Source organism: Electrophorus electricus, chromosome 6 (assembly GCF_013358815.1).
Source record: "Electrophorus electricus isolate fEleEle1 chromosome 6, fEleEle1.pri, whole genome shotgun sequence".
Lineage (NCBI taxonomy): Eukaryota > Metazoa > Chordata > Actinopteri > Gymnotiformes > Gymnotidae > Electrophorus > Electrophorus electricus.
In genome coordinates this window covers 12,668,951-12,692,493 of record NC_049540.1, presented here as the reverse complement: position 1 = coordinate 12,692,493, position 23,543 = coordinate 12,668,951, and the positions used below count along the sequence as shown (strand labels likewise).

Here is a 23,543-nt window from a genome sequence, read left to right as displayed (position 1 = left end):
CAACATTTCCAATGGTCTCACTGCCATCCCACTTCTGACACCATGTGTAACGGAGGCCGAAAGCAGCCACCGTAACCAGGACTCCAACCCAGCACTGACAGGAGGTAGAGATGAGCTCAGACCAAACATCTAGCTCCCTGGCATAGCAGTCAAGAGCAATATTCAGCCCCCATGAAATAAAAAAAAAAATCCATTAAGACTAATAAAGTGGTCTCCCAGCATAGGGGGGTGGTTATTATAAATACATACATAGCTAAAAAGAGATGAGAGAAGACTAGGAGTGGAAGAAGCACATGGAGAGCAGAGATGGCTGGAGAACAAAGAAGAGGAGAGACCTAGAGGGGAGAGGGGAGAGGGGAGATGATTGGAGAACAGGGGAGAGGAAGGACAATGATGGAAAGGAGATTAGAACATAGGACCAGAGGAGAGGAAGAGAGAGGGCTGGAGAGAGGAGATAAGTCGAGAGGTTAAAATGAGAGCAGAGCAGATGTCCCTGATGCCAGACCCAAGTCATTCTCTTATAAGCCACTTATGGTGTGAGGGGACCTTTTTCTACTGCACAATGGCTATCTAATAATAATAATAATAATAATAGTTATTATTCCTACAAGAAGAATTATATTGATTTATATAGATTAACCCTTTACATGCAGGTGTACAGAAGGTCTATCCTGTAAATGTTCTTGTCTGTTTTTATGTATATGAAAGGCTATGTCAAATGTGATTTGAACTAGCTACAGGTGGCTGTCTTTCTTTAGATATTTTACATTCTGACATATCTAAATAGCACCTGCTGTATGATTTACCTATTTTCCACTTATACATCCCCTGCTGTCATATGCTTTGCTGTCTATACTCAGGTAAGCCTGAACAAAGCGTGCATGCCACTTATTGCCCCAGAGCCCAGAGGAAGGAATTTTTCCTTAGAGCAATAATAAGTCATTACATTCCCGTTCAATTCATGGCTATGGCCTTGTGTTGAGCTCAGTGTGTTGGAAAACTGCTGCTGTTCACTACAGTCCTTGACTGTGAATCAAGCAATACAACTTTGATCGAGGTTGTTCCTAGGTCCAAGCCCAAAACAAACTTAGCAGAAGAGACAGGCAGCGCAGCCATTGATTTCATGTTATTTAAGACGTCTTTCACACTCTTTGAGTAATGAATGTCACAAAACAACTGACGCAGTTCATGTCATCTATGGTTACTTGTAGAGATAACGCTCTGTTAAATACAAACCTATGTCGGTTGTAAAAAAAAAGCTTAACTAGAAACTCGATAGCTATCGCTAGGTTTGCTGGTTAACTAGCTTGCCAGCGACAAAAGTTCAGTCTTAAACGTAAACGCGTATTGTTCCTCTGTGGACACCGTAGTGGCAGGGTTAACGGTAAGGCAAATTTAAACTGAAAACATTAATAGTTACTAAATATGTGCACTAAATAATATAACATTCTAAAATCTAGGTTTTACATATTATAAACATTCATGCATTAAGTTATAACTCCATTAAGTAATTATAATTCATAATACTTCCAATCATACATTGCGAGAAAACATGGCTGCCAAGGAGTGACTTGCTGGGTATTTTGCCTAGAATGTGCTATATTTCTGTAAGAAAAATATTTTTAGAAGAATATAAACTCGCATATGATCAACTATTAATAACGTCCAGGACTTTCGTGTGAATAATGGTTGTGTAATTTAAGCAGTGGAACAAATATTGACGTGGTCTTTTCTGTGCATCTTAAGACGGTAAGTGAGTCTTAACGCTAGCTAGCTAACGACTCATTTGACGTTTTATAGCACTAACTATATAAAATTTCAAAATAGGGCCTCTCAACTAGGTTTTGTGCTGCTTACGTTTTCTTTCAGTTGTAAAGACTGTTCTTGTCGGAAAACAATGGCTACACTGGCAGCTAAACGCGAGGGACCCCAGTTTATCAGCGAAGTAGCCGTGAGGGGCAACGGTGCAGTGCTCGAGTACTGTCGGACGTCGGTGTCCGCTTTGTCTGGAGCGACGGCGGGTATACTGGGTCTTACAGGACTGTACGGGTTCGTCTTTTATTTTCTGGCGTCGTTCTTTTTGTCTGTGCTTCTTATCCTCAAAGCTGGTCGACGGTGGAATAAATGCTTTAAATCTCGACGGCTGCTGTTTACCGGAGGGCTTGTTGGCGGCCTCTTCACCTATGTTCTGTTCTGGACTTTCCTTTATGGGATGGTACATGTGTACTGAAGAGGAACGGACTCTTGGGTCCTCAGGCTTCGGCTCAAGCAGCCATGTAGAAGTATAGTTTTCACAAAAGTAGAGATTTGCATTTGTACATAGATTGAGCTAATGCTATGTACAAGTTTTTGTTAGAAACCTAACGTATAGACATTCTTTAATCAAAAATGTTTTTTCTTTGTATCTGATTGCACTGAATCTTTATGAAATGCTGCCCAGTCCTGAACTGTTCAGTGTGTTTCTGAAGACCAGGGTGAAACCTAACTACAGTTCTGAACCAAATCCCATTTTATCATCTGAATAGACATTCAGTCTTTTCAAAATTTCAAGCGTTACATTGACATATAAAGTTTAAAACACTTGTTAGGGAAATTGAAATTTTCTCTAAGAAATATGTTGTCCTCCTTCTGTCAAGAGAAATTACAGTAAACTGCCCAATATTTACTAAATTATAGAGAGAATATTCTAAGATTTCTTCCAAATAAATTCAAACAACCTCAGAATTGATTTGTATACTTTCTTGTTCTGGTGGTTTTTCTAAATTTCCCCCTTTTGAGATGGTGCCCACCTCAGTCAGTGGCCTCCATCTGCCAGTGACAAATGCATTTTGTGACTTTTTTTCACATGCTTTTTTTTTTTTTTTTTTTTTTTTTTTTTTTTTTTTTTTTTGCCATGCCCTAATCAGGTGGCGCGTTTCCCTCTCATTCCTCATGCCACCTGTGTGCCGTCATGTCTGTTTTTTTCCATTAGGACCCCTTTTTGTCTTAACCTCTTTGTTGATTATTGTTATTTTGTCTTTCTCTTGTTTTAGTTTGTGCTCTGCTTTTAAGTTTTCCTTTTTTCATTAAGCCTTAATTTGATTGCTTCCTCTTTTTTTGCACTTTCTTTGCCCATTACACCTTTATTTTGTAATTAGGCATGTTGGTATTTATAATTATAATAAAAAGCAATGTGTGTAGTTCAGTGGAATAGATCAAAAATGCATTAAACAATATACTTTCCCCATTAGTCATTTATGGCCATGCAAATTAAGTGACTTTCAAAAATTAAACTGAGGTTGCACCAAACCCAGTTTCTTACATGCTTGAGGCAGTACTGCTTTAAGCGACAAAACGTACAACTGGAGCACATTTAAGCTACACGTGTGCTGACTTTCATAGCTGACTAACTGTTCTTGACTTCTCAATGCCATACTGAATGCTGAGGAACATTAGGGCAACATTTATGAATCTAGTTTTCAGGTACACCAGTAAACTTTAAGTACTTCATAAATTTAAAATGTGTAATAACCCCAGTAGTTCTGTCCTGATTATCTTTTTGAATACTGGTCAAATTTCATATAATCACAGACATCTGTTTAAGCTCAAAATTGTGCATGAGCCACTTTAACTTTGATCCTTTAGATGCAATCGATGTATATTTTTCATCAGCTGTTTGATAGTCATGAAGACACTTTTTCAGTATACTGTTTCTGCCATTCTGGTATGTGTTTGGATGTATTTGGCATAGTTTCCTATAAAACCCCATTTATCTGACAAAATAATTTGCCCTCTCACATCTTGCAATTACAGAAACGTTCACTTCCAGCAAACTTTCCATTGGTTCAAAACTGATTGAAGGTCTGAAGGGCCTGATCTTATTTAAACTTCACCCCATTTCCTGTTTTAAAACCATTTCCAAGGATAATCTCTGCTACTGTGTCTAGACTGGGCTTATCTTTATCACTTCATTTCAGATGACTGTGTGTTGTTCTAGAGGATGAGACCAGGGACATGGCTTTTCTTTCTGGACTGTGGTGGGGTCTAGATGAGGCCGTGGGAAGTTGTTTTTGTTCGTGACGGTGAGTCTTCGGCTGCTTGTATTGACCGTGTGTCGGTGATGATGAGGGCAGTGGTTGCTCTTCCTCAGTAGGTTTGTTCTCCTTCCTGTGTCGTCCGCCGTGGGTGTGCCGATGATGGTGTCTAGTGTTCCTTGCGTCTCTGCACCCTCTCTCCTTTTCTCTACTGATGGTGATATGAGCATACGTGACTCTGTGGTGTCATTTGTCCTTGACATGCACAAAAAAAAATCTTTAACAGACTTACTTTGCAACGCCCTCAAACTTTCTCTCTCTGTAGAAAGAGCTCTTGCTTATGATATAGATCAGGATCATGTCACAGATGAACACACCCTGTGCAGCAAAAAGATGCAGAGAGAATAATCAGATTACACCACATTAATGAGGTGCATCTGCCTTCCCTTGGTCCCCTTATCAGCCTTTACCAAGCTTCAGTAAAACTGGGAGGTTTTTATTCTTTTGAAAATTAAAAACTTTGGCATGTGAAACAATTTCCATTGAAACTCCAGGTGGCACTGGATAAAACAAAGAAAAACAATAGTGCCCCCTTGTGGCCAAGATTGCCCCTGACTGTCACTGATTGTCCTTAGGAGAAGCTGTTGAACTACTGTGATATTTAATTCTAAATCAAACATGCTTTTAGTTTTGTTCCATTCCACAGATTCTGTCTGGCATTAAAGTAACGTGCATTTGGGCATGACCAGTGAGATAGGTGGTTAATCAACTTCATGCCAAATTCCAGTCAGATGATGAACAAAACTACCTTAATTGGAAAAAAAGTATTTAAAACACATAGTTGGTGTTCATTTACTTAGTTATGCCTTCAGATTAAATGCCAATCTCATGTTTCAGCCAAATGTATAGTTCCCATGCCCCTCTATTTTACAAAATATTCTCCGTCTGAATCATGTCTATAGCTCACCAAGCATACCAGCAATAGTGGTGCAAAAAAGCAAATAAAGAAAATTATCAGAGAAGTGACTTTCTGTAGTCAAATTGCCAACTTGACATCATAAAGTTCCAGAAGGTTTTTTACCAGGCATTTGTTTCTCAACTAACACTAATACATTTTGTTTATAATGAATTTTTCAATAAGCAAAAGATAACTTATGTCAAATTTCAATGTAACACAGTCAGTTTCAGTTTCAGTAAAATATCATCAGTTACTGACAGGAAGTAATACTTACAGCACCCATTACTGCAAGCCCAGACCCAATGTTCACCACTGTGGGAATAATATTAAATTTCCCTGCCTGGAAAACAAGCAAAAGAAACTGACTGTAATAGCCTGTGTACTGTTGAATTGTTCCTCTGTGGACATGACACATGACATGCAGCAATAATCGGATCATGTAGTTTAAAAGTATTTTTATATTAGACCAAGAAGGGCAACACTGTCTCTTACCTGCCCATTAACCATGATATCAAATCGAATGCCATACACTTTATACAGAGAGCGAACGGTCTGTCCTTCTGTGTCTCTGTAATATCTAGCAAATCTGCAAGACAAAAGATATTTTGGGTTAGCAGTTAAATTGAATTGTGCCATAGTATGACAACAGGAAGATTAGTCAAAGTGCTAAATATTTCAAATGGTCCAAATTTTTTTTTTTAGATTAATCCATGTTTCTTGATTCCCTAGAAGACACAAAGCTTTGTGCTAAGACAAGCAAACATTGGCAAGTTCCAAAGATGGTCACAGACACCTGAAGTTGTATCCTGATGCTACAGGGCTGGTGGAGTCCTTCAGGGCGTCCAGGCGTGTGAAGCTGTACTCAGGTCTGCACTTGGTGGAGTCTTTATCTAAATCACAGTTCCAGTCAATCACCACACCGACAGCACCACCCTTTTTGTTTTCAGTATGACGTGATGAGAGGAAAAGAGAACAATATGGGTTCAACTCAGTCACACTGCAAACACACTGGGACTGATTGTGTGTTGTTCTCTTTGATCCGTTTCCGCACTTCTTTGTCTACGTTCCTAAAGAGTGAAGGCTGCAACAGGAAGACTATAATGCAAACTGACTGTCGTGGTCTGTGTACTGTTGAAGAGTTCCTCTGTGGATCGGTGTTCTTATCATTCAGATATTTTCATTACTTTCTATTTTTGTTTATTTCAGTTTAGTTTTATTTCATCAGGTTTGTCTGCTTCAGTTTAGTTTTTGTTTATAAACCCCAGTTCAACCAGCCAGATAGCTTCATAGATTTGGAAGGTATAGCTACTTGGAACAACTTTAAACTTTAAAGGAGCAATAAGTCATTTTACCACCAAAATATAGCAAACAATATTTACGAAGGTAATTATTTATTACTTTGACTTTTTTTTCTATAAAATGCAGTTCACATTTTCTTTGTAGTCCTTAATTGAACCATTTTATGTCCCCCACATGGTGACAGCCATGTTTAAAATAGATTAAGCCACTAGGTGTTAGTGTAAAGGCTGTTTGATAATGTGAAGAAGAATCATTGGCAAAAAATACTTATTGTACCTTTAAAAATCACAATAACCACAAGAATTTCTATTTTATATAAATTTTGCATGTTAGATTTAATGGTAGAATTGCAGGAGAGGACAAATAATACAAATATATATAAAGGCACTGAGTGGTAGTGTTAGATAGCTAGCTAGGTACCATATAATTTGCCCAAATACAACCAGAATATCCATTGATGTCTTCATCACTTTAATTTCATCACCAAATCCTGACTTGTAGTGTGACCAAGCATCAAGTCTTTCATAGGCTTTGTTAGGGGCATTACCCCAGCAGAGAAATTGAAATTAGGTGAAATCAGCTACATAAAAATCAGATTCCTGGCCACATGTAGATGTCCAATGGTTATTTGGTAATTTGGATGGGTCACTGTCAGGTTCAACTGCCTTTCATTTATGCAGATAATTGCTTGTTTAATTCCTGCAGCTATGTAGTAGAATGTTTCACCACTCAGTCCAACTGAGGCGACATATTCTGATGACATCAAAAATAACATCAGTGCATATCCTCTATAGGATGCTTAGTGATAACGACATTTCCTGGAGATTTTAGTTTTTGACATAATGAATCCATATCTATAAAGCCATCATAAATGTCTCAACTAATTTAACTAAAATATTTTCAGTGTAAGTCTGTTATGATTTTGTTTGAGTTGTAGTGAACATTAGCTTTGAATTAGTTTTCACTAATGATGATAACCCTGCTGTGGATATGATATGGCGCATGATGTGACACAAGCCAAGCAGCAAATGAACAAATGAACTTGTTCTTTCTCATACATTCCTAAACAGCAGGGCTATTTCCTGGAGGACCCTAATGTAAATTGTAGGGCATGGCCTGTGTAATGTTTTAGAGTTCCTCTGCTGACATGACACATGACATAACACAAGCCAAACAGCAAATGAACAAGAGGAACTGATAATGAAATCACTAATTGAATGAAATCCTCCCTTGAAGCCTCTCCTAGCCTTTCCATTGGATACTGGTGATTGGAAACTCTAATCACTTCGGGGACTCACTGCTGTGACACAAAGACAGCTTGGTTACCTGCGGCACAGGGCACTGCGTAGACAAGCTCCAAAATGTCCCCACATGAGGAAACATAATGGAGTTTGTGTGACAACATGAGAAGCTCTTGCCTTGACAGCCATTTCCTGAAATCTATGACCAGTCCAGCGCACCAGGTCTCCCACACGGAAGATGGGGCAGTAGGGATGGTGGACCTCATCATAGGTGCATGTCTTCAAATACGTGTTGTTGGTGGTGCCTAGAACATTGGATCTAAAGGGTGACAGAAGCAGAAAAACAGCAAAGCTCACATTTTACTAGAGAATGAATCCTAGTCTTCTGTTGGCCAGTTGTAGGATGGCATATCTGCCTTGTGGCATATCTCAACCCACGTAATGCTTATATAATATACATTACAGGACTAAGATTTGGAGAGAAGAGAGATCCTGGCAACAGGTGCTGGTTAAGTGCCTGACTCAGTTGTAGCAGGACAAGACAGCTGTTCAAGTCTCCCAGCTATTAGCTCTCACCATGATGGGACTCCAACCAGCAGACTCCTGGACATTCACATAGATCTTTAATCTGTAGAAGTAATTCTAACTCCAAAAACAACCCTAGATGAGCATAATTACAGCTAATTAGTTAGGCTGTGATGAAAAGGAGACTGGCAAACCTTTCTGTAAAGAGTACTACTGGTTCTAAAGGGGGCATGCTTGACTGGCATAACAGGTGAGGGTTAAACATGAATCACGTTCTAGTCCTTTATGTGTTGAGCCTAGTAAGCATACATACAGCGTCCTTGTCTGGGAGTGGGTGGGGTCTATCGTCCTGCTGTCCCACACAACAGACAAGCATTCTCAGTGATCCCATTACTTACTGGTATAAATAGAGGTGACTTAAACATGAGACATTCAGAGCAGTCTTATGCGCAAGGATCTCCCAGTCAAAACATGGCACAATGGGGGAAAAATTCTCCCTAAGCCTTCTTTGCTCAAGGCCTCATGAAATACATGACACACACATACCACTGACAGAGAGACAGAATGGCTGGCAATGCAAGCCTATATTCTCATATACCTCATCCAATAAGTACAGATGTCTCTGTGAGAACTACATAAGTTATCCAGTGCTATACATACAAAAAATTAATTACTAAGATGATAATAAAATTTAACCAAATGGGAAAAATACAAAGGGCAAAAAATAAATTACCAGAGAAGGCTGGATGGTCCTTTAGAGACATAAAATTAGATACCTACAGTTTTGTAATAGAGTGGAAACGCATGCATTTTGGTGTGACTTACTTGGAGAAATCAAATTTCGGAAACCTAATGAAGTTCTTGATGTAGATGGTGAAGTTTTCTGCTTTTTCCAGCATGGGCTCCCTAAAAGGTTATAGCAAGAGGTGCATCAGACCATAACTATGAGGTTTTTTTCAAAGGACTTGCATCAGGTTACAAGAGATCAGGTATGGAAGGAGGCATGAAGACAGCTCATTCCATCCATAATTAACAAAAGCCTGAGCACAAGAATGCTTAAGGAATTTTCCTTACATTGGCTCATGGCTGCGCTCGATGGGACACCAACCATGGATCTCACACGTCCCTGTGTTGTTCATGCAGTGGCCTGTCTTCACCCCTGAGCCAGGACAGAAGACAAAAACCCAGTTCAATGCTGGTGGACAGGGCAGGTCAGTCTAAAAAAATAGCACCACAGACTTCCATACCCTTTCTGAAGCTTCTTTTGGTTTCATCGGTTTAGCTCAGAGCAGTAAGTCTAGCATTTGCTTGGGTGTCTCTTGTTAAGGTAACTTGTTCAGTTGCTTTAAGATCTAAGATGGCCAGATACTTTAATACAATGTCTTAAACCCTATACCAAATAGTAAATTCCACCAGTGACATGAAAGTGAGGCTGGCGAAAGAGGCCTGCAAAGTTTAAAACATTTAACATGCCTGCATCATTCACAGAATTTCTCCAGATTCAAATTTTTGTCATGATGATCCCCTGCTTTCAGGTCTTGTGGGTTTTTAGTACAGGCAGTGCTCTGGCACTGTCAGCTTTTTAGGCTTTTTTTTCCAAGTCTACAGCTCAGCTGGTGTCAGTGTGTTGATTTTACATGACTTTCAGCATGAAATGACAAGATTCCACCTTACCAGACCAAAGAGCCAAAGCAAGGCATCTGTTTACTGTAAGTAATGTAATCAGCTGAATTATACAGGTGCTTCGGTAATCTTGTGAGAAATCTCTGCTCTTACCATGGCCAGCTATAACAGTTTCGCCCTCTATACAATCCTCACTGCGTTCACAATGGCCGTCTGGAACTTTTGGACTCTGAAGACATTAGAAAAACGTGAGCAAATAACAGACTATACCATATGCAATTGGACTGACCCTATAGTGGATAAAATGTCACAAACCAGTATTTAAGAAACAGCTGCACTGAAAGCGTTATTATTCATGTCATTCCTTTTCATTTTGCTTTATGCTTCTTCATTAGACTAGAGGAAACTTTTGCTTTTCAAGCCTTACATTAATGTTGCCTAACTGCACATTCTATTAAGCTTGTGTCATTGTTGTTCAAGGACCATGTATCTGAATTACTGATGAAGTGCATTTAAAGTAACCTGTGTGACAGGTGCTGTTGTGAAACTGTTAGGACTCTTACCTCAGAGCAGTAGCCCAGCCTTTGGTTAGGTGTCTCAAGGTAATTTGTCACCATGAAGAAAACTCTATCCCCCTTAAGAATAATTAAAAATTACAAATAAAATTATGACCCAAAAATGCCATTAGATCCTTGATATTAACTGGAAATGAAAAAGGGTGCCATTAAAAATTCAGATATTTCTCCTGAGTTAAACCATAAAAATTTTATGTTTTTAAAACAAGCATCTCTGCCCCAAAACACACAAAAAAAAAACAAACAAAAACAAAAAATCCAGTGCATTTTTAGCTAAAGTGTTACAGTTTCCTCCTCCTGGCGTTGTGGTTCCCACAGCGATGCCTACACGTGTCATTTGTTTTGGTTTCTGTTCCTGGTAGTGCCTTTTTGCCACGCCTCCTTGTTTAGTGCCCTACCCCTTATTGGTTTCTTCTGTGTCTTGTTAGTCCTCATTAGTGCATTTAAGCACTGTGTTGGGTTACTCTGGTTATCTGTTATTGTGCTAGTCTACGTTTGCTTTGTTTGCCTCATTACGAGAATACCAAAGGTTAAGTGTACCTTTTCACTCAGCAAGGCTAAAGCAGTAGACATGTGATATAATCCATAGTGCATCCCAGAGTTGTGTGCACTCAAGCCTTTAGAATGTCCTGTGCATAGAGTTGAATGTGCTGCGTTCAGCTGATGAGGTCTGGCAACAACCACAAACCTGACTTCTTGTTATGCCACTATGTACATGTTGCTCATAGCAGAGATAGTGTGTTTCAAGCTTCCTTCTTACTTCTGCCAATTCTGAAGTCCAGGTTCAACATAAGAGAAAGGTTTACCACCAAGTTTTTCTTATGGATTATAATAAACCTGTTGTAATGTTGAAGTATGGTCATATGCCTGGGTTCATTTTTCCTAATTTGGCATCTTTCTCTAAGATCCTAAACCCATACCCACATCTGTAATAATAATTACACAAGACTTAATGCAGAGATAATTATATCAACATACTGTAAAATAAATTAGAATCTATTAAAACCATTACATTTATTGCTGTCAGGCCAAGATAATTGATCAGACAGTGCCTTGACAGCTCTCTTTCCCACTCTAATTAAGTTTTAAGTAAAGTTATGATCACACCACTACTGGTGATTCTGTATATGCATTTTTGTTAACTCCATTTAGCCTGGGAGGTATTCTCACCTGAGAAGGTATGACATAATCTTCAGCCCCCCATATCTGGAGGCCCAAGTCTGTGCTGTTGGTGAGTGCCACACCTTTGACCTTTGTGAACACAGAGCTCTGGATGGCCTCATCTGTCTCCTGGTACCCTTTCTTCCATATGAAGACCCACCTGCAAAAACAAAACAAAAAATAAAAGAAAATGTTGCACATCAACTGAAAGACTTACAAAAAGACAGGGCAGAAAAGTCATATGTCTAATAGTATTTGCTGGCTTTAAATGTATAAATCATGATTGGTGGGGCACTTGTGGATCCTAAAGAAAAGTCATTAAATTTTGTAAAGTTTTTTTCTGAATCACTCCCCACTAAATCTAAGCTATTTCCTATTTCCTCTACAGTAATTACGCCTCCACTCAGACATCTGTACCACGGAATGGATGTGTGCGTATGGACACAGAAATGGTAATGGTTGCTCTGCCAATTGCGTTAATGAAGGAGACAATGCAGACAATATCTCTGCAGGGCCAAAAGAACCACAACTCTCCACCAATAGCAATATTACATTTGGTGTTGTATCATTTCATAGAACCTGGCATACTTTGAAATATATTTATTTATAGCCTAATAATGTTGTAGAATAAAAACACAGGCACATGCATTACAATAGACTATGGTGCGTTCCTATCGGAATATCGTAGTTAATTGTAGACTCGCAGTCAGCTGTGGTCTGTATAGTTACGCATTTAAGCTTGATCCTAATATCACACTAATATTACAGTAACATAGCTGTTTCCAGCTCATAGACATGCAATGCCATGACCACTTGCCGACCATGTCTACAAATAGCGTAGCTGTACAAGGCATGGTGGTCTAAGCGTACTCTCATTAGCCATCGAAAGCGTGCTCCAAAACATCACGCCCAGTAGACGTCTATTTCTTATTTATCAAGGCTTGGATAAGAGAAAAGAAACGATCAAAAGTAATCAATAAGACACAGGTGGGGTTATGGTAACTCAAAACAATTTCATTTCATATCCAGAGCACTTACCCGATTAAGTATCCGATTACTCCCAACTGAAAGAGCCTGAACAGAACTCCTACTTTCTTGTTTTTTGCAATGACAAATTTCTCTGTCTTGTAATCGAGAAGCGAGTACAAAAAGTTGCCCCATGTTTGTGCCATTCTCGTGTCCGGATCTTAGCAGCTTGCCGGTCACCTCTACAAAGCGTCTGCTTTGGATTAACTGTCATGAAGTCGCTTCAGCGTTGCTGTAGTCTACACACTTTGAAATAGGAAACACATTTCCCTTTCTGTATTCCACCTTTTATATTTTTATAGCTACAGTTTTAAAGCGAATTCTTCGTTAGCCCGCGTTTACCTGAATTACGAACAACAAAATGAAAATACTTTTACCGCTGGGAACGAATAAAGCGTGGTTTTATACAGGGCAGAAGTCAATGCTTGAAAATTCGGGGTTAGCGGAGTTCGGTTGAGGTGCGGGGTTTAGGTTTTGTCTGTGATGTTGATGGCTGGATGTGCGTGATTATGTTTAGTCAAAATTATACATAATTACACATATAAACATTACAAAAATAAAACAAAAAAGTAATAAAAAATACATAATCATAATCATAATCATAAATGTTTCTATTGTGGATACCGTTTTTAATCAGTTGCTTCATGTGAAACCTTAGCTAACCTTCTAATATTAAAGAAACGGTCTAGTCTTTACCGTGGCCAGAGTACACATATTCGACATGTTTCATACAGTTGCCTTTACTCCAGATGGTATACCGGGTTACAGTTTTGAACTTTTCTTACAGATAATGGCATAACGATCATTGCTTTGTCTTACCAAATGGTTTGCTACGTGTTTACACACACGCGGCCTGCTGCAGTGCTGCTGCCAACATGTGTAAATTACAGTTGCGGTCAGTGGAAGTGCTGGTGCTGGAAGCGTCTGTGCTCGCGCCCTCTCTCACACACCCAGGACACTAAATAAATATTTTTAACTTAATTAAGCATACACACATCTCGGAGAAGTTGTCAACTGCTCATTGTAGCTTAAAAAGTTATTTTTTGGCTCTAAAAATTTCAGAGGTCTGGATCTCGGTGACCTTATAGCTGGCTAATGACTGAAAGGGAAAAATGCTAAACACTGAGTGTATAATAATAATAATAATAATGATAATAATTGTAGAGAAAGTCATTCCTGACCATTTCTTTTTACGTCTCAGGGGCGAGCATTTGCTGTCCGTCCATAACTTCTAGGTGAAGATTCCTGATGGATGTTTTCGGACAGGGTGTGGCCATTTCCAGCTGCTTTTACATTTTGTGACATTTAATTCTTTTGTTGTTGCATAAATAAATGAAAGCTATGATGAAGTAGGCTTACCTGAGCTGCTGCTGATTCTGATTGCCATAAAACGTTTTGATCCCAATTCACCTTTGACATTCCAAATATAGTTTGAGACTGCATTTTTCACACTTACCTTCATGATTCTGAGGAGGTTGCAGTATCTCTGGCAAGTAAGGACGTGCTTTGTGAGAGACTGAATACGAGTTAGGACTCTGAAGCTGCACTTACTTATACTCTGCTCTGTAAGAAGTTAATTTGACCAATTCTTTGCTACTCTTTGACCATATCCAAGCATTCCACTCATGCATACATGTAAGATCAATTTTTCCCATGACAACTGCATTCTGGACTTAAAAACAAGTATAATTACTTGAATAATCTTTTGACAACCCAGTTTGAATTGATCAACATTAATTCATTTTAATTAGACTTTATCATTACTCTGTAGCTTACACAAGTAAGGCACACCCAAAATATTTATTGACCAGTATTGGACATTTGAGTTTTAACTATCGTAGGCCTATAACAGGTACTGGACGATTAAGATTTTTTCGACACAGCGCAAATGGATGGATGATACAGGTGCGTGGGGCGGGGGATAGATGGTGCTGCACATATGGATACGCAGCCCTCGCTACAGGCCTACGGTTAACTGAATTAGGCTACAAATATGCGTTTTATGATTGCTATATGCTTTTTTTAAAAACTACGCGTTATACTATCTCGAGTTTAGCCCAATTGCACCGGATACTAGGTAACAATCGGAAGGATATGTAAAAGACAGAAGTTTCGTGACGACCCAATACAAGGGGAAATGGAGATTTACGCTGTTATACTCATTTTCACATCCATTTTGTGTGCCATTTCTAAATGTTAACGCGATGTTTTTGTTTGCAGTTCGTCGCACCGTATTGCTAAGCACTGCAAAGCAGATATTCCGCAGCGAGAACAGGATATTGGGTTTTCAAATTAATAGAATGAATATGGTGAAATATCAGCACTAGAAAAAGTCCAAACTACCATATATGCTGCTATAAATTCTAACGAATTTCAGCAGTTTGAACATTTGATTAGCATTATGGCTACTTTTCAGGGCTTCCAGCAGTCTCAAGGACGAAATGCAACGCAACTTAAACTAATGTCGAAATAAAGGCATAATCAGCATTGTCGAAAATACGTCTTGAAGGTTTTACTTATGTTCTTTTATCCCAAGTTTTACATTATCAAGTAAACGATAATAAGGATTTCATATCACCTTAATGGTTAATCTTAAGTGAAGATATACAAACTTTGAAAAACGGTGCTTTTAGTGTTTTACACTTCAGAATGTTCAATAAATTCGTTGTGTTCCAGTTAACAGCCTACGGCAGTTTATACTGGTAACAAGGTATTTTTTTGTTCCATACGGTCTTCATGTATCAATACGGGATATTTAAATCCACCACCCCTTAACCCTCAATTGCTCAAAGTTGTACTCAGCCATGATTGTAAGTCGATTTGAACAAAAGAGAGAGTCAGCCAAATGCCATAAGTGTATTGGAGATTCATGTTAAGTGTAGAAGAAGGTTAAACTAGCACATGTGGATACCAAGACCAGAACCCTACGAGGCATTAATAATAAAATACATTTTCAATGCTTTTATTAACACCTTCACAGTTCAACATCAACAACAACAACAAAAAAAAAGTGGAAAAAGGGCTGGTAACTTAAAAAGGGGATTTATAGCAAAAGTCAGGAAAACTGCTGTTGGGTATAGCCTGGGGCATTAAGAACACAGGACATTTACTGTCCGCCCCTAAGACGAAGGACAAGGTGAAGAGTGGACTCCTTCTGGATGTTGTAGTCGGACAGGGTGCGGCCATCTTCCAGCTGCTTGCCAGCAAAGATCAGCCTCTGCTGATCTGGGGGAATGCCTTCTTTGTCCTGGATCTTGGCCTTGACATTCTCAATGGTGTCACTCGGCTCAACCTCAAGGGTGATGGTCTTGCCGGTGAGGGTCTTCACGAAGATCTGCATGCCACCCCTCAGGCGCAGCACCAAGTGGAGAGTGGACTCCTTCTGGATGTTGTAGTCGGACAGGGTGCGGCCATCTTCCAGCTGCTTGCCAGCAAAGATCAGCCTCTGCTGATCTGGGGGAATGCCTTCTTTGTCCTGGATCTTGGCCTTGACATTCTCAATGGTGTCACTCGGCTCAACCTCAAGGGTGATGGTCTTGCCGGTGAGGGTCTTCACGAAGATCTGCATGCCACCCCTCAGGCGCAGCACCAAGTGGAGAGTGGACTCCTTCTGGATGTTGTAGTCGGACAGGGTGCGGCCATCTTCCAGCTGCTTGCCAGCAAAGATCAGCCTCTGCTGATCTGGGGGAATGCCTTCTTTGTCCTGGATCTTGGCCTTGACATTCTCAATGGTGTCACTCGGCTCAACCTCAAGGGTGATGGTCTTGCCGGTGAGGGTCTTCACGAAGATCTGCATGCCACCCCTCAGGCGCAGCACCAAATGGAGAGTGGACTCCTTCTGGATGTTGTAGTCGGACAGGGTGCGGCCATCTTCCAGCTGCTTGCCAGCAAAGATCAGCCTCTGCTGATCTGGGGGAATGCCTTCTTTGTCCTGGATCTTGGCCTTGACATTCTCAATGGTGTCACTCGGCTCAACCTCAAGGGTGATGGTCTTGCCGGTGAGGGTCTTCACGAAGATCTGCATGCCACCCCTCAGGCGCAGCACCAAGTGGAGAGTGGACTCCTTCTGGATGTTGTAGTCGGACAGGGTGCGGCCATCTTCCAGCTGCTTGCCAGCAAAGATCAGCCTCTGCTGATCTGGGGGAATGCCTTCTTTGTCCTGGATCTTGGCCTTGACATTCTCAATGGTGTCACTCGGCTCAACCTCAAGGGTGATGGTCTTGCCGGTGAGGGTCTTCACGAAGATCTGCATGCCACCCCTCAGGCGCAGCACCAAGTGGAGAGTGGACTCCTTCTGGATGTTGTAGTCGGACAGGGTGCGGCCATCTTCCAGCTGCTTGCCAGCAAAGATCAGCCTCTGCTGATCTGGGGGAATGCCTTCTTTGTCCTGGATCTTGGCCTTGACATTCTCAATGGTGTCACTCGGCTCAACCTCAAGGGTGATGGTCTTGCCGGTGAGGGTCTTCACGAAGATCTGCATGCCACCCCTCAGGCGCAGCACCAAATGGAGAGTGGACTCCTTCTGGATGTTGTAGTCGGACAGGGTGCGGCCATCTTCCAGCTGCTTGCCAGCAAAGATCAGCCTCTGCTGATCTGGGGGAATGCCTTCTTTGTCCTGGATCTTGGCCTTGACATTCTCAATGGTGTCACTTGGCTCAACCTCAAGGGTGATGGTCTTGCCGGTGAGGGTCTTCACGAAGATCTGCATCTTTCTGTATAAAGGGGAGGATGTGAGGAGGGGAAAAACCCACCACCACATTAATAAAATGTAGCTCACTACATATACAGTATTAAATATTATTTTTACATATCATGTATAAATAAAATAACTGCGTTTGTCTCACTTCCATTATATAAAAATTGTTTTTTTTAATATAAAGGGAAAAGAAAAAAAAATTCACACGCGTAAGCGCTGTGATGACTGCAAGGTTTCTCACTGTATTCATTTGTAGCCATCCTAAATAAACGTCATGTCACACATGAACTTAATTTAGAGATGACAAAGGGCAGACTATCAAATCTTTCTCGTTCTCCCACTCGCCATTTCAGAACATCCGGGTCATTTCTCCGAGAAGTGAAAATGACTCAGCACAAAGCTAACAAAGGACTAGCTAGCTAGCTAACAAAGAAGAACTACCGTTCTGATGAACATGACGTAGACAAACATTAAGTTCTAAGAAATTATTTTTTTGCGAATAAAATGAAAACTGAAGATATCTACTTCTTTAATGACGCGATAAAATTAGAAAAAGAAAAAAAATGTATTGCTAACCTATCTTGCTAACTAGGTGGGTAGCGTTAGTTTGTTAATTAACATTCGACGATACACAGCCTTTAGAAAACAAAATAAAAACCTACCTATTAGGATATAGTTTTTATTCACAACAGGCATGTATAAAATTATATTAAAACCACAACTTACCCTTCGATGATAAATTTGCAAACTCCTCGAAACACAAGTATATTTCGCTTCTCTGCGAACTATAATGCGGAAAAATGGAGCAGCTACTGTATTTATAGAAAACTAGTATAGTGACGTTTCAACGTTATATGCCATGTACCTTCCGCACTAAAACTAGTCCCTATTTGGTTTCGTCAACAATTATCTTGTACATGGTTTAAACCGTTATATTAACAGATACATGTTTTAAGTGACACAGGTAACCAAATTTGTTAAAATGTGTCAAAAAAACTGGTTACTAAAATCTAACGCCTGACAAAGCGCAGTAATACAAACGTTATAGAAACAGATGTTTCTAGAATATGCGAGCTAGCGCGAGCCTCAGCCGGGACACATCTCATGCGATGATTGGACGCATTAGGTTGTTTTTGCGCAATGTCATTGGTCAATCATATGTCTGGAACGTACTTGAGGCGGGATCAAATGCTCGCCGGCGTGGGACTGGTTTCTTTGCTACTGGGTAGATTTGAAAGGAAATAACCAGAATTTATGGAATTCAGTTTATTAAACGGTTGTATGTTCAACGAAATTTTATTTCAGCAAAGAGCAAAACCAATAGGGGACTCTTCAATTAAATTTGGCATTTTATCTTAGTAGTATGAATCAATTGTCTAATTTATTGACTCACTAAATGTGCATTGCATGTTTCTGATTAGCAAACAGGTACATAATTTCAGTTCACCTCTTTATGTTTTATTATTATATAGTTATAAATATTTAGGGTAGTGCTGACAGAATTGTACGCAATGCGTGACACAAATGTCTCAAAATCGTGTCGACCCCTCCCGATGCTGTGACTATGTAGGTCACGCCAAAACAAAGCCGGAACTGCAGAGTATTGGTCGGCCGTCTCCGCTCCTTTTGACACACTACTTCGCTAAAACAATACGCTGATCATATACAAATTGTGAGAGAAGTAAAACTCGCTTTGATCACCCATGTGCTAATTCACCTTTGGTAAAGTAGACCCATTTTCATGGTAGCGCACATGAAAAAATGCGTATAAACCGCATACAAATGAATAGTGATCACGTTTATGGGTGTAAACGTCTTCTGTTCAGTTGAGCGCTGCTGCTACGAGGAGTGATACTAGTCTGTGTATTGTCAGCTATTGCCTAGACTACCTTTTGGATTGTAACCATGAAACCACGGTCCACATCCCCATCAAACATCCACAGATTCCCATACACCTGTTGTCACCATGGTACCAAACAACTCCAACACAAACTGAACAACCCTGCTCTAATGTTTAGCCATTGTGTCTTAATGGTTGATCTTAAGTGTACATTATCACTCACAGTCTGCATATGATATGTATGTGATACAGAGAAAAGTTTGTCTTGGGGAAACAAATGGGACTGGGTGTGGCTAATGTTTTACACTGAGTGGATTAGTAAGGGTAGAGTGCTGTTCCGTCACGCAGTTGGCACTAACAGCTGATAGATTAACATGATCACCTGAGACCTGGCTTAGCGCAGCAGAACTGTGGGGAAAATGAAACGTTTTAACAAAGAGACCCCCTTCACCAGCACTCTCTCTCTCTCTCTCTCTCTCTCTCTCTCTCTCTCTCTCTCTCTCTCTCTCTCTCTCTCTCACACACACACACACACACACACACACACACACACACTGAAGATTGCACTAAAGTAGAGTGTGGGGAATTAGGCCTGGACATTACCACCTGTCTATTTTTAGATTTATGGATATAGCTTGAAATGGCTGTAAGATGAATTTGAGTCATCGTACTTTGGCCTACCTAAGGAGAGTCAGCACTCAGGGCTGTAATACTGTAAGTATTCTAATAATAACACAAGACTGCTCAACATATTCCTGTGCCTGCATGTTCTATTTTGTATCTGTCATACGTGCCCACTGAATAATTAAGGGAGACGCTATACTAGGAGAAAAGAGACTGAACCTAGAATCGGTACATTTGATATACCTTACACCTTAGTGTTTCTTTATCTGGTACAAAGCATGTCTCTTTGTGAGACATGAACTCTGTCAGCTTTGCATCTATTAATCTATAATTGGGATATGAAATAGGCTACAATTTAAACTAAATTTACTGGAAGTTGTTCTGAATCCTATGTATTTATTTCCTTTTACCTAAAGAAACCCTGTCTGACTCTTAACAAGTAAATGTGGATCAGATTCAGAGCACAAGCAGCTGCACGATCAGGTTTTATTTATGTTTATCACTTAGGTATTATCTCTTTAGAGCCATCACTCATCCTCATGTGACATGTTACAAAACCAGCTGACACCCTCCCTTCAGAGTGAGCTCAAGACAGAATGTTTGTTCAGAGTACTGAATCTTGTATCTTAAACTGGATGTTTACCCTGTGTGTGGGCGTGTCTTTCCAGGAATCGCTGCATAGCCTGTTTGACAACATCTAAGGCTACCTTTTATTTGATACTTGAGTCTAACTACACAAAGTGTAAACATCACATTAAAGCAAAGGAAATGAAAAGCTGAGCAAGCTCAGAATGGAACCACTTTCATGTTTATTTTATTTGTTTTAAATGACCTACCGTCAAACCATATAATCTCCATACATGTTTAATGCAATGTTTAGTGCATAAGCCTCAAACGACAGTTTACGTTTCTTTAACGGATTTCTGCTGAAACCTCCAGACATTTCTCCGATAAATGCCAATGATTAAAGAATATTCCAATCCTCACTACCTAAGTCCACACATTGAAATTAAAAAGTATGTCAGCTTTCCCGCTGGTCTGCCCGGATGCTCTGTTCCGGAGGACACACTGGGACGTGCGAGGGCTCGTTTGGCACCGCGTGACCAAGCTCATAATGGAACCTCTGTGACGCGAGAAGCTGTGTCAGCTGGCGGCACCACGTGACGTGGTCGGTCACGTTGCTTTTCGCGAACAGTTGCGATAATTATTAGCGGTCCGTAGATGGCCCTGGGCGAAGTCTTCCCACAGTGTTAATCAAAACTCAAGTACGTTCCAGAAACAACGAAACTATAGCTTATTTCCGCCAAGATATACATAAGATTGTTATGGCGCACGTCGAAGAAGGACAAAGGTAGGGTGTGTAGCTGACAGACGGCTTTTCACACATTTAAAGATGTATATCTCATCGGTTGTGGAAGAGCCGGTGAAAGCAAGTGTGTTGTTCCAAAATTACGTTAATAAATCCCACCTCACCATCAAAATACGTGGGGATTTAAATATTCAGAAGGATCCAGGATAAAAATATAGACCTTATCCACGCAACAGTCTCTAGCAGGCTTTATTTTCTATTGTATAAGATCACATGCAAGATTGTAGGCCTACATAAGAATTAAAAGCAAACAGCTACAAAAACACTATTGTGTTTCATTTTCAAATTTCAAAGTCTTTGGAAGTGAAAATTAAAAGACAGAAGATTAACGTTTGTAGTAGACTATATGAGTACATAATCTGAGGCAGAGCAACCTAATGTCAATAAGCATTTGGAATTAAACACATCTCTACAATTTATCATCCTTTACAAATTCATAACACTATAAGTCAGTTCCTTTTCTGGTTGAACTTCAAGGGTTGTAATAAACAACGATGTAAACAAGTCCCATGGACTTTGGAATGTTTGTGTTGCAATCTCTTACTTACACAGTGTACTAGTACTAAGCATTACATGTGACCAAAGAATACATCTGTTCAGAAAAAAACAGGGTCCCGTGAGACACACAGGCGGCTGCCATTGTGGAGCCATTCGTTTTGAGGTGTGGAGTGCCCCAGATCTCCACATATTCAATTGCAAGTAGGTGCAGTCGATGCTTTTTCTCCACCGAACCTATGAGAAGGGTGTGGTCTCCCCTTCCCTTAGCTCAGCAGGTCTTCTGACATATGTATTGATACAGTGGTGTGAAAGTGTTTGCCCTCTAACTGATCTTTTTTTTTTTGCATGTTTGTCACACTTAAACCTTTCAGATGAAACTAATTTAAATATTAGACAAAGAACACAAGTAAACACGAAATGCAGTTTTTAAATTAAGGTTATTATTAAGGGGGAAAAAAAAATCCAAGCCTACATGGCCCTGTGTGAAAAAGTGATTGCCCCCTAAACCTAATAACTGGTTGGGCCACCCTTAGCAGCAACAACTGCAATAAATCTTTTAATAACTGGCAATGAGTCTTTTTACAGCGCTGTGGAGAAGTTTTGGCCCACTCATCTTTGCTTAATTGTTGTGATTCGGCCACATTGGAGGGTTTGAGCATGAACCACGTTTGAGATGCTGTGGCATGACCTTAATCGGATTCAGGTCAGGACTTTGAATGGACCTCTCAAGTCTTCATTTAGTTTTTCTTAAGCCATTCAGAGGTGGACTTGCTGATGTGTCTCACCTTTTCACGCAGGGCCCTGTAGGTTTGGATTTTCTTTTTCCATTAATAATAAAAACCTTCATTTAAAAACTGCATTTCATGTTTACTTGTCTAATATTTGTCTTTGTCTAATATTTAAATTTGTTTTATGATCTGAAACATTTAAGTGTGACAAAAATGCAAAAAATGAGATAAATGAGAAATGTCTTTCTTAGTTGCAGCATCTGTACCAAGAAGCAGAACCGGCATTTTATTGTTCCCAAATCCCACTTTACCTTGCTTCAGGTATGTTTCTTCCTTCAACTGTTTAATCAGGTGCAAGAACCATAATTTGAAACTTTAAGGAAGATGTAGAGATGGTCAAAATTACTCAAGGTGTCCAGAGAAACAGGAAGTGCAACAAAGCCCTTCTGAAGTTCTAAGAGGTGGGACTATATGCATGTGAGAGAGAGAGGTATAGATATATATGGAGATATAGATAGATCGATCTTACTCTGTCACTTGTGATTTTAAAGTAAATGTTTTGCATTTGGTAATGAGCAGCTTTATTGCCTGATTGTCCAATATCTTTCAGGGGTCAGAGAACACAACCACGTACACGTTCAACACGCACACAGCCAAGCACACGTTTTGCAAGACCTGTGGCGTCCAAAGTTTCTACACACCACGATCTAATCCTGATGGCTTTGGTAGGTTTCATGCACCCATCTAGGCAATATAGGACTGTAACAAAAACACTTGGTTTCTACAGCTCTGCTGTTTATACACAACACCTTTGTTTATGGACAAACAAAGGAATTGGTTGTACGAAGTAGTTATTTAGCTTCTTCAGTGGTATATGTAACAAATACCCCTTTATGGTTATATTGTTAATAATTCATAATTTTTTGTGTTTATATGTAGCAACCCCGGCTTTAGGATAATGACTGTATGTCTCCTTTCAATCAATGTCATGTGTTAATCATTCCACACGTGAGTCCCAGGTGTGGCTCCCCACTGTTTGGACCCTGGAACTGTAAAGAGCTTAACACTTGAGGACTTCTGTGGGGAGACGTGGGAGGAGAGCGTTCGCAAGCACCCGGCTATCAGGAGTATGTCCAAATCTACACCAGAAACCGGCTAATACCAGAGGTGATCACCTCTGTACAGTAACTTGATATTCATTGTTGTTCAAATCACACTTGAAGATTTTTGCTGAATACACCAACTACTCGCACTACATGGTAATATAAATAAAACAAATAACTAAAGAAAGAAATGTCTTCACCTATGTTACAGCCTTTGGACATATTACACATTGAAACCGATCAAACAAAACATGCTGAATCAGT

The 23,543-nt window shown here is 40.0% G+C and overlaps 4 protein-coding genes and 1 long non-coding RNA gene across 7 annotated transcripts; 3 read left to right on the top strand and 2 right to left on the bottom strand.

Moving 5' to 3' along the window:
* Positions 1–1,396: 1,396 nt before the first annotated feature.
* Positions 1,397–2,746, top strand: LOC113589991 (ER membrane protein complex subunit 6). The gene is made up of 2 exons (XM_027029910.2): positions 1,397–1,749; positions 1,870–2,746. Exon 2 carries the CDS (start codon positions 1,898–1,900, stop codon positions 2,228–2,230), a length of 333 nt encoding a protein of 110 aa, XP_026885711.1. The 5' UTR covers positions 1,397–1,749; positions 1,870–1,897; the 3' UTR covers positions 2,231–2,746.
* Positions 2,747–2,849: 103 nt separating this feature from the next.
* Positions 2,850–12,912, bottom strand: p2rx5 (purinergic receptor P2X, ligand-gated ion channel, 5). Its single transcript, XM_027029923.2, has 12 exons — positions 12,434–12,912; positions 11,405–11,555; positions 10,223–10,294; positions 9,813–9,888; positions 9,111–9,195; positions 8,862–8,942; positions 7,689–7,830; positions 5,765–5,904; positions 5,464–5,557; positions 5,246–5,311; positions 4,306–4,391; positions 2,850–4,224 (listed from the first exon to the last, which is right to left on the bottom strand). Exons 1-12 carry the CDS (start codon positions 12,565–12,567, stop codon positions 3,948–3,950), a joined length of 1,404 nt encoding a protein of 467 aa, XP_026885724.2. The 5' UTR covers positions 12,568–12,912; the 3' UTR covers positions 2,850–3,947.
* LOC113589998 lies at positions 9,868–13,682 on the top strand. Its single transcript, XR_003412057.1, has 3 exons — positions 9,868–9,907; positions 11,784–11,847; positions 13,623–13,682. It is a non-coding gene; the product is annotated as an uncharacterized LOC113589998 (long non-coding RNA).
* Positions 13,683–15,355: 1,673 nt separating this feature from the next.
* On the bottom strand, positions 15,356–17,948 carry ubb (ubiquitin B). The gene is made up of 2 exons (XM_027029919.2): positions 17,844–17,948; positions 15,356–17,133 (listed from the first exon to the last, which is right to left on the bottom strand). Exon 2 carries the CDS (start codon positions 17,127–17,129, stop codon positions 15,528–15,530), a length of 1,602 nt encoding a protein of 533 aa, XP_026885720.2. The 5' UTR covers positions 17,130–17,133; positions 17,844–17,948; the 3' UTR covers positions 15,356–15,527.
* A 2,790-nt stretch (positions 17,949–20,738) lies between these two features.
* On the top strand, positions 20,739–23,529 carry cenpv (centromere protein V). 3 transcript variants are annotated; one of them, XM_027029917.2, is made up of 5 exons: positions 20,739–20,932; positions 21,551–21,649; positions 22,428–22,497; positions 22,787–22,901; positions 23,196–23,529. In XM_027029917.2, the coding sequence occupies exons 1-5, from the start codon at positions 20,907–20,909 to the stop codon at positions 23,333–23,335; spliced, it is 450 nt and encodes a 149-aa protein (XP_026885718.2). In that variant the 5' UTR covers positions 20,739–20,906; the 3' UTR covers positions 23,336–23,529. The 3 variants fall into 3 exon arrangements, with proteins under 3 accessions (XP_026885718.2, XP_026885717.2, XP_026885719.2); XM_027029916.2 differs by having other exon boundaries at positions 23,190–23,529; XM_027029918.2 differs by having other exon boundaries at positions 23,234–23,342.
* The last annotated feature ends 14 nt before the right edge of the window (positions 23,530–23,543 follow it).

What these genes read in the sequence shown, in the direction of transcription:
- LOC113589991 (XM_027029910.2), top strand. Translation starts at nt 1,898, where the DNA reads ATGGCTACACTGGCAGCTAAACGCGAGGGACCCCAGTTTATCAGCGAA.
- ubb (XM_027029919.2), bottom strand. Translation starts at nt 17,129, where the DNA reads ATGCAGATCTTCGTGAAGACCCTCACCGGCAAGACCATCACCCTTGAG.
- cenpv (XM_027029916.2), top strand. Translation starts at nt 20,907, where the DNA reads ATGGCGCACGTCGAAGAAGGACAAAG. An exon ending in CACGTCGAAGAAGGACAAAG is followed by an intron (nt 20,933 to 21,550) that starts GTAGGGTGTGTA and finishes ACATCTGTTCAG; the next exon opens with AAAAAAACAGGGTCCCGTGA. An exon ending in CCCACTTTACCTTGCTTCAG is followed by an intron (nt 22,498 to 22,786) that starts GTATGTTTCTTC and finishes AATATCTTTCAG; the next exon opens with GGGTCAGAGAACACAACCAC.
- p2rx5 (XM_027029923.2), bottom strand. Translation starts at nt 12,567, where the DNA reads ATGGCACAAACATGGGGCAACTTTTTGTACTCGCTTCTCGATTACAAG. An exon ending in GGCTGGGCTACTGCTCTGAG is followed by an intron (nt 9,889 to 10,222) that starts GTAAGAGTCCTA and finishes TAATGTCTTCAG; the next exon opens with AGTCCAAAAGTTCCAGACGG. An exon ending in GAGCGCAGCCATGAGCCAAT is followed by an intron (nt 8,943 to 9,110) that starts GTAAGGAAAATT and finishes ATAACCTTTTAG; the next exon opens with GGAGCCCATGCTGGAAAAAG.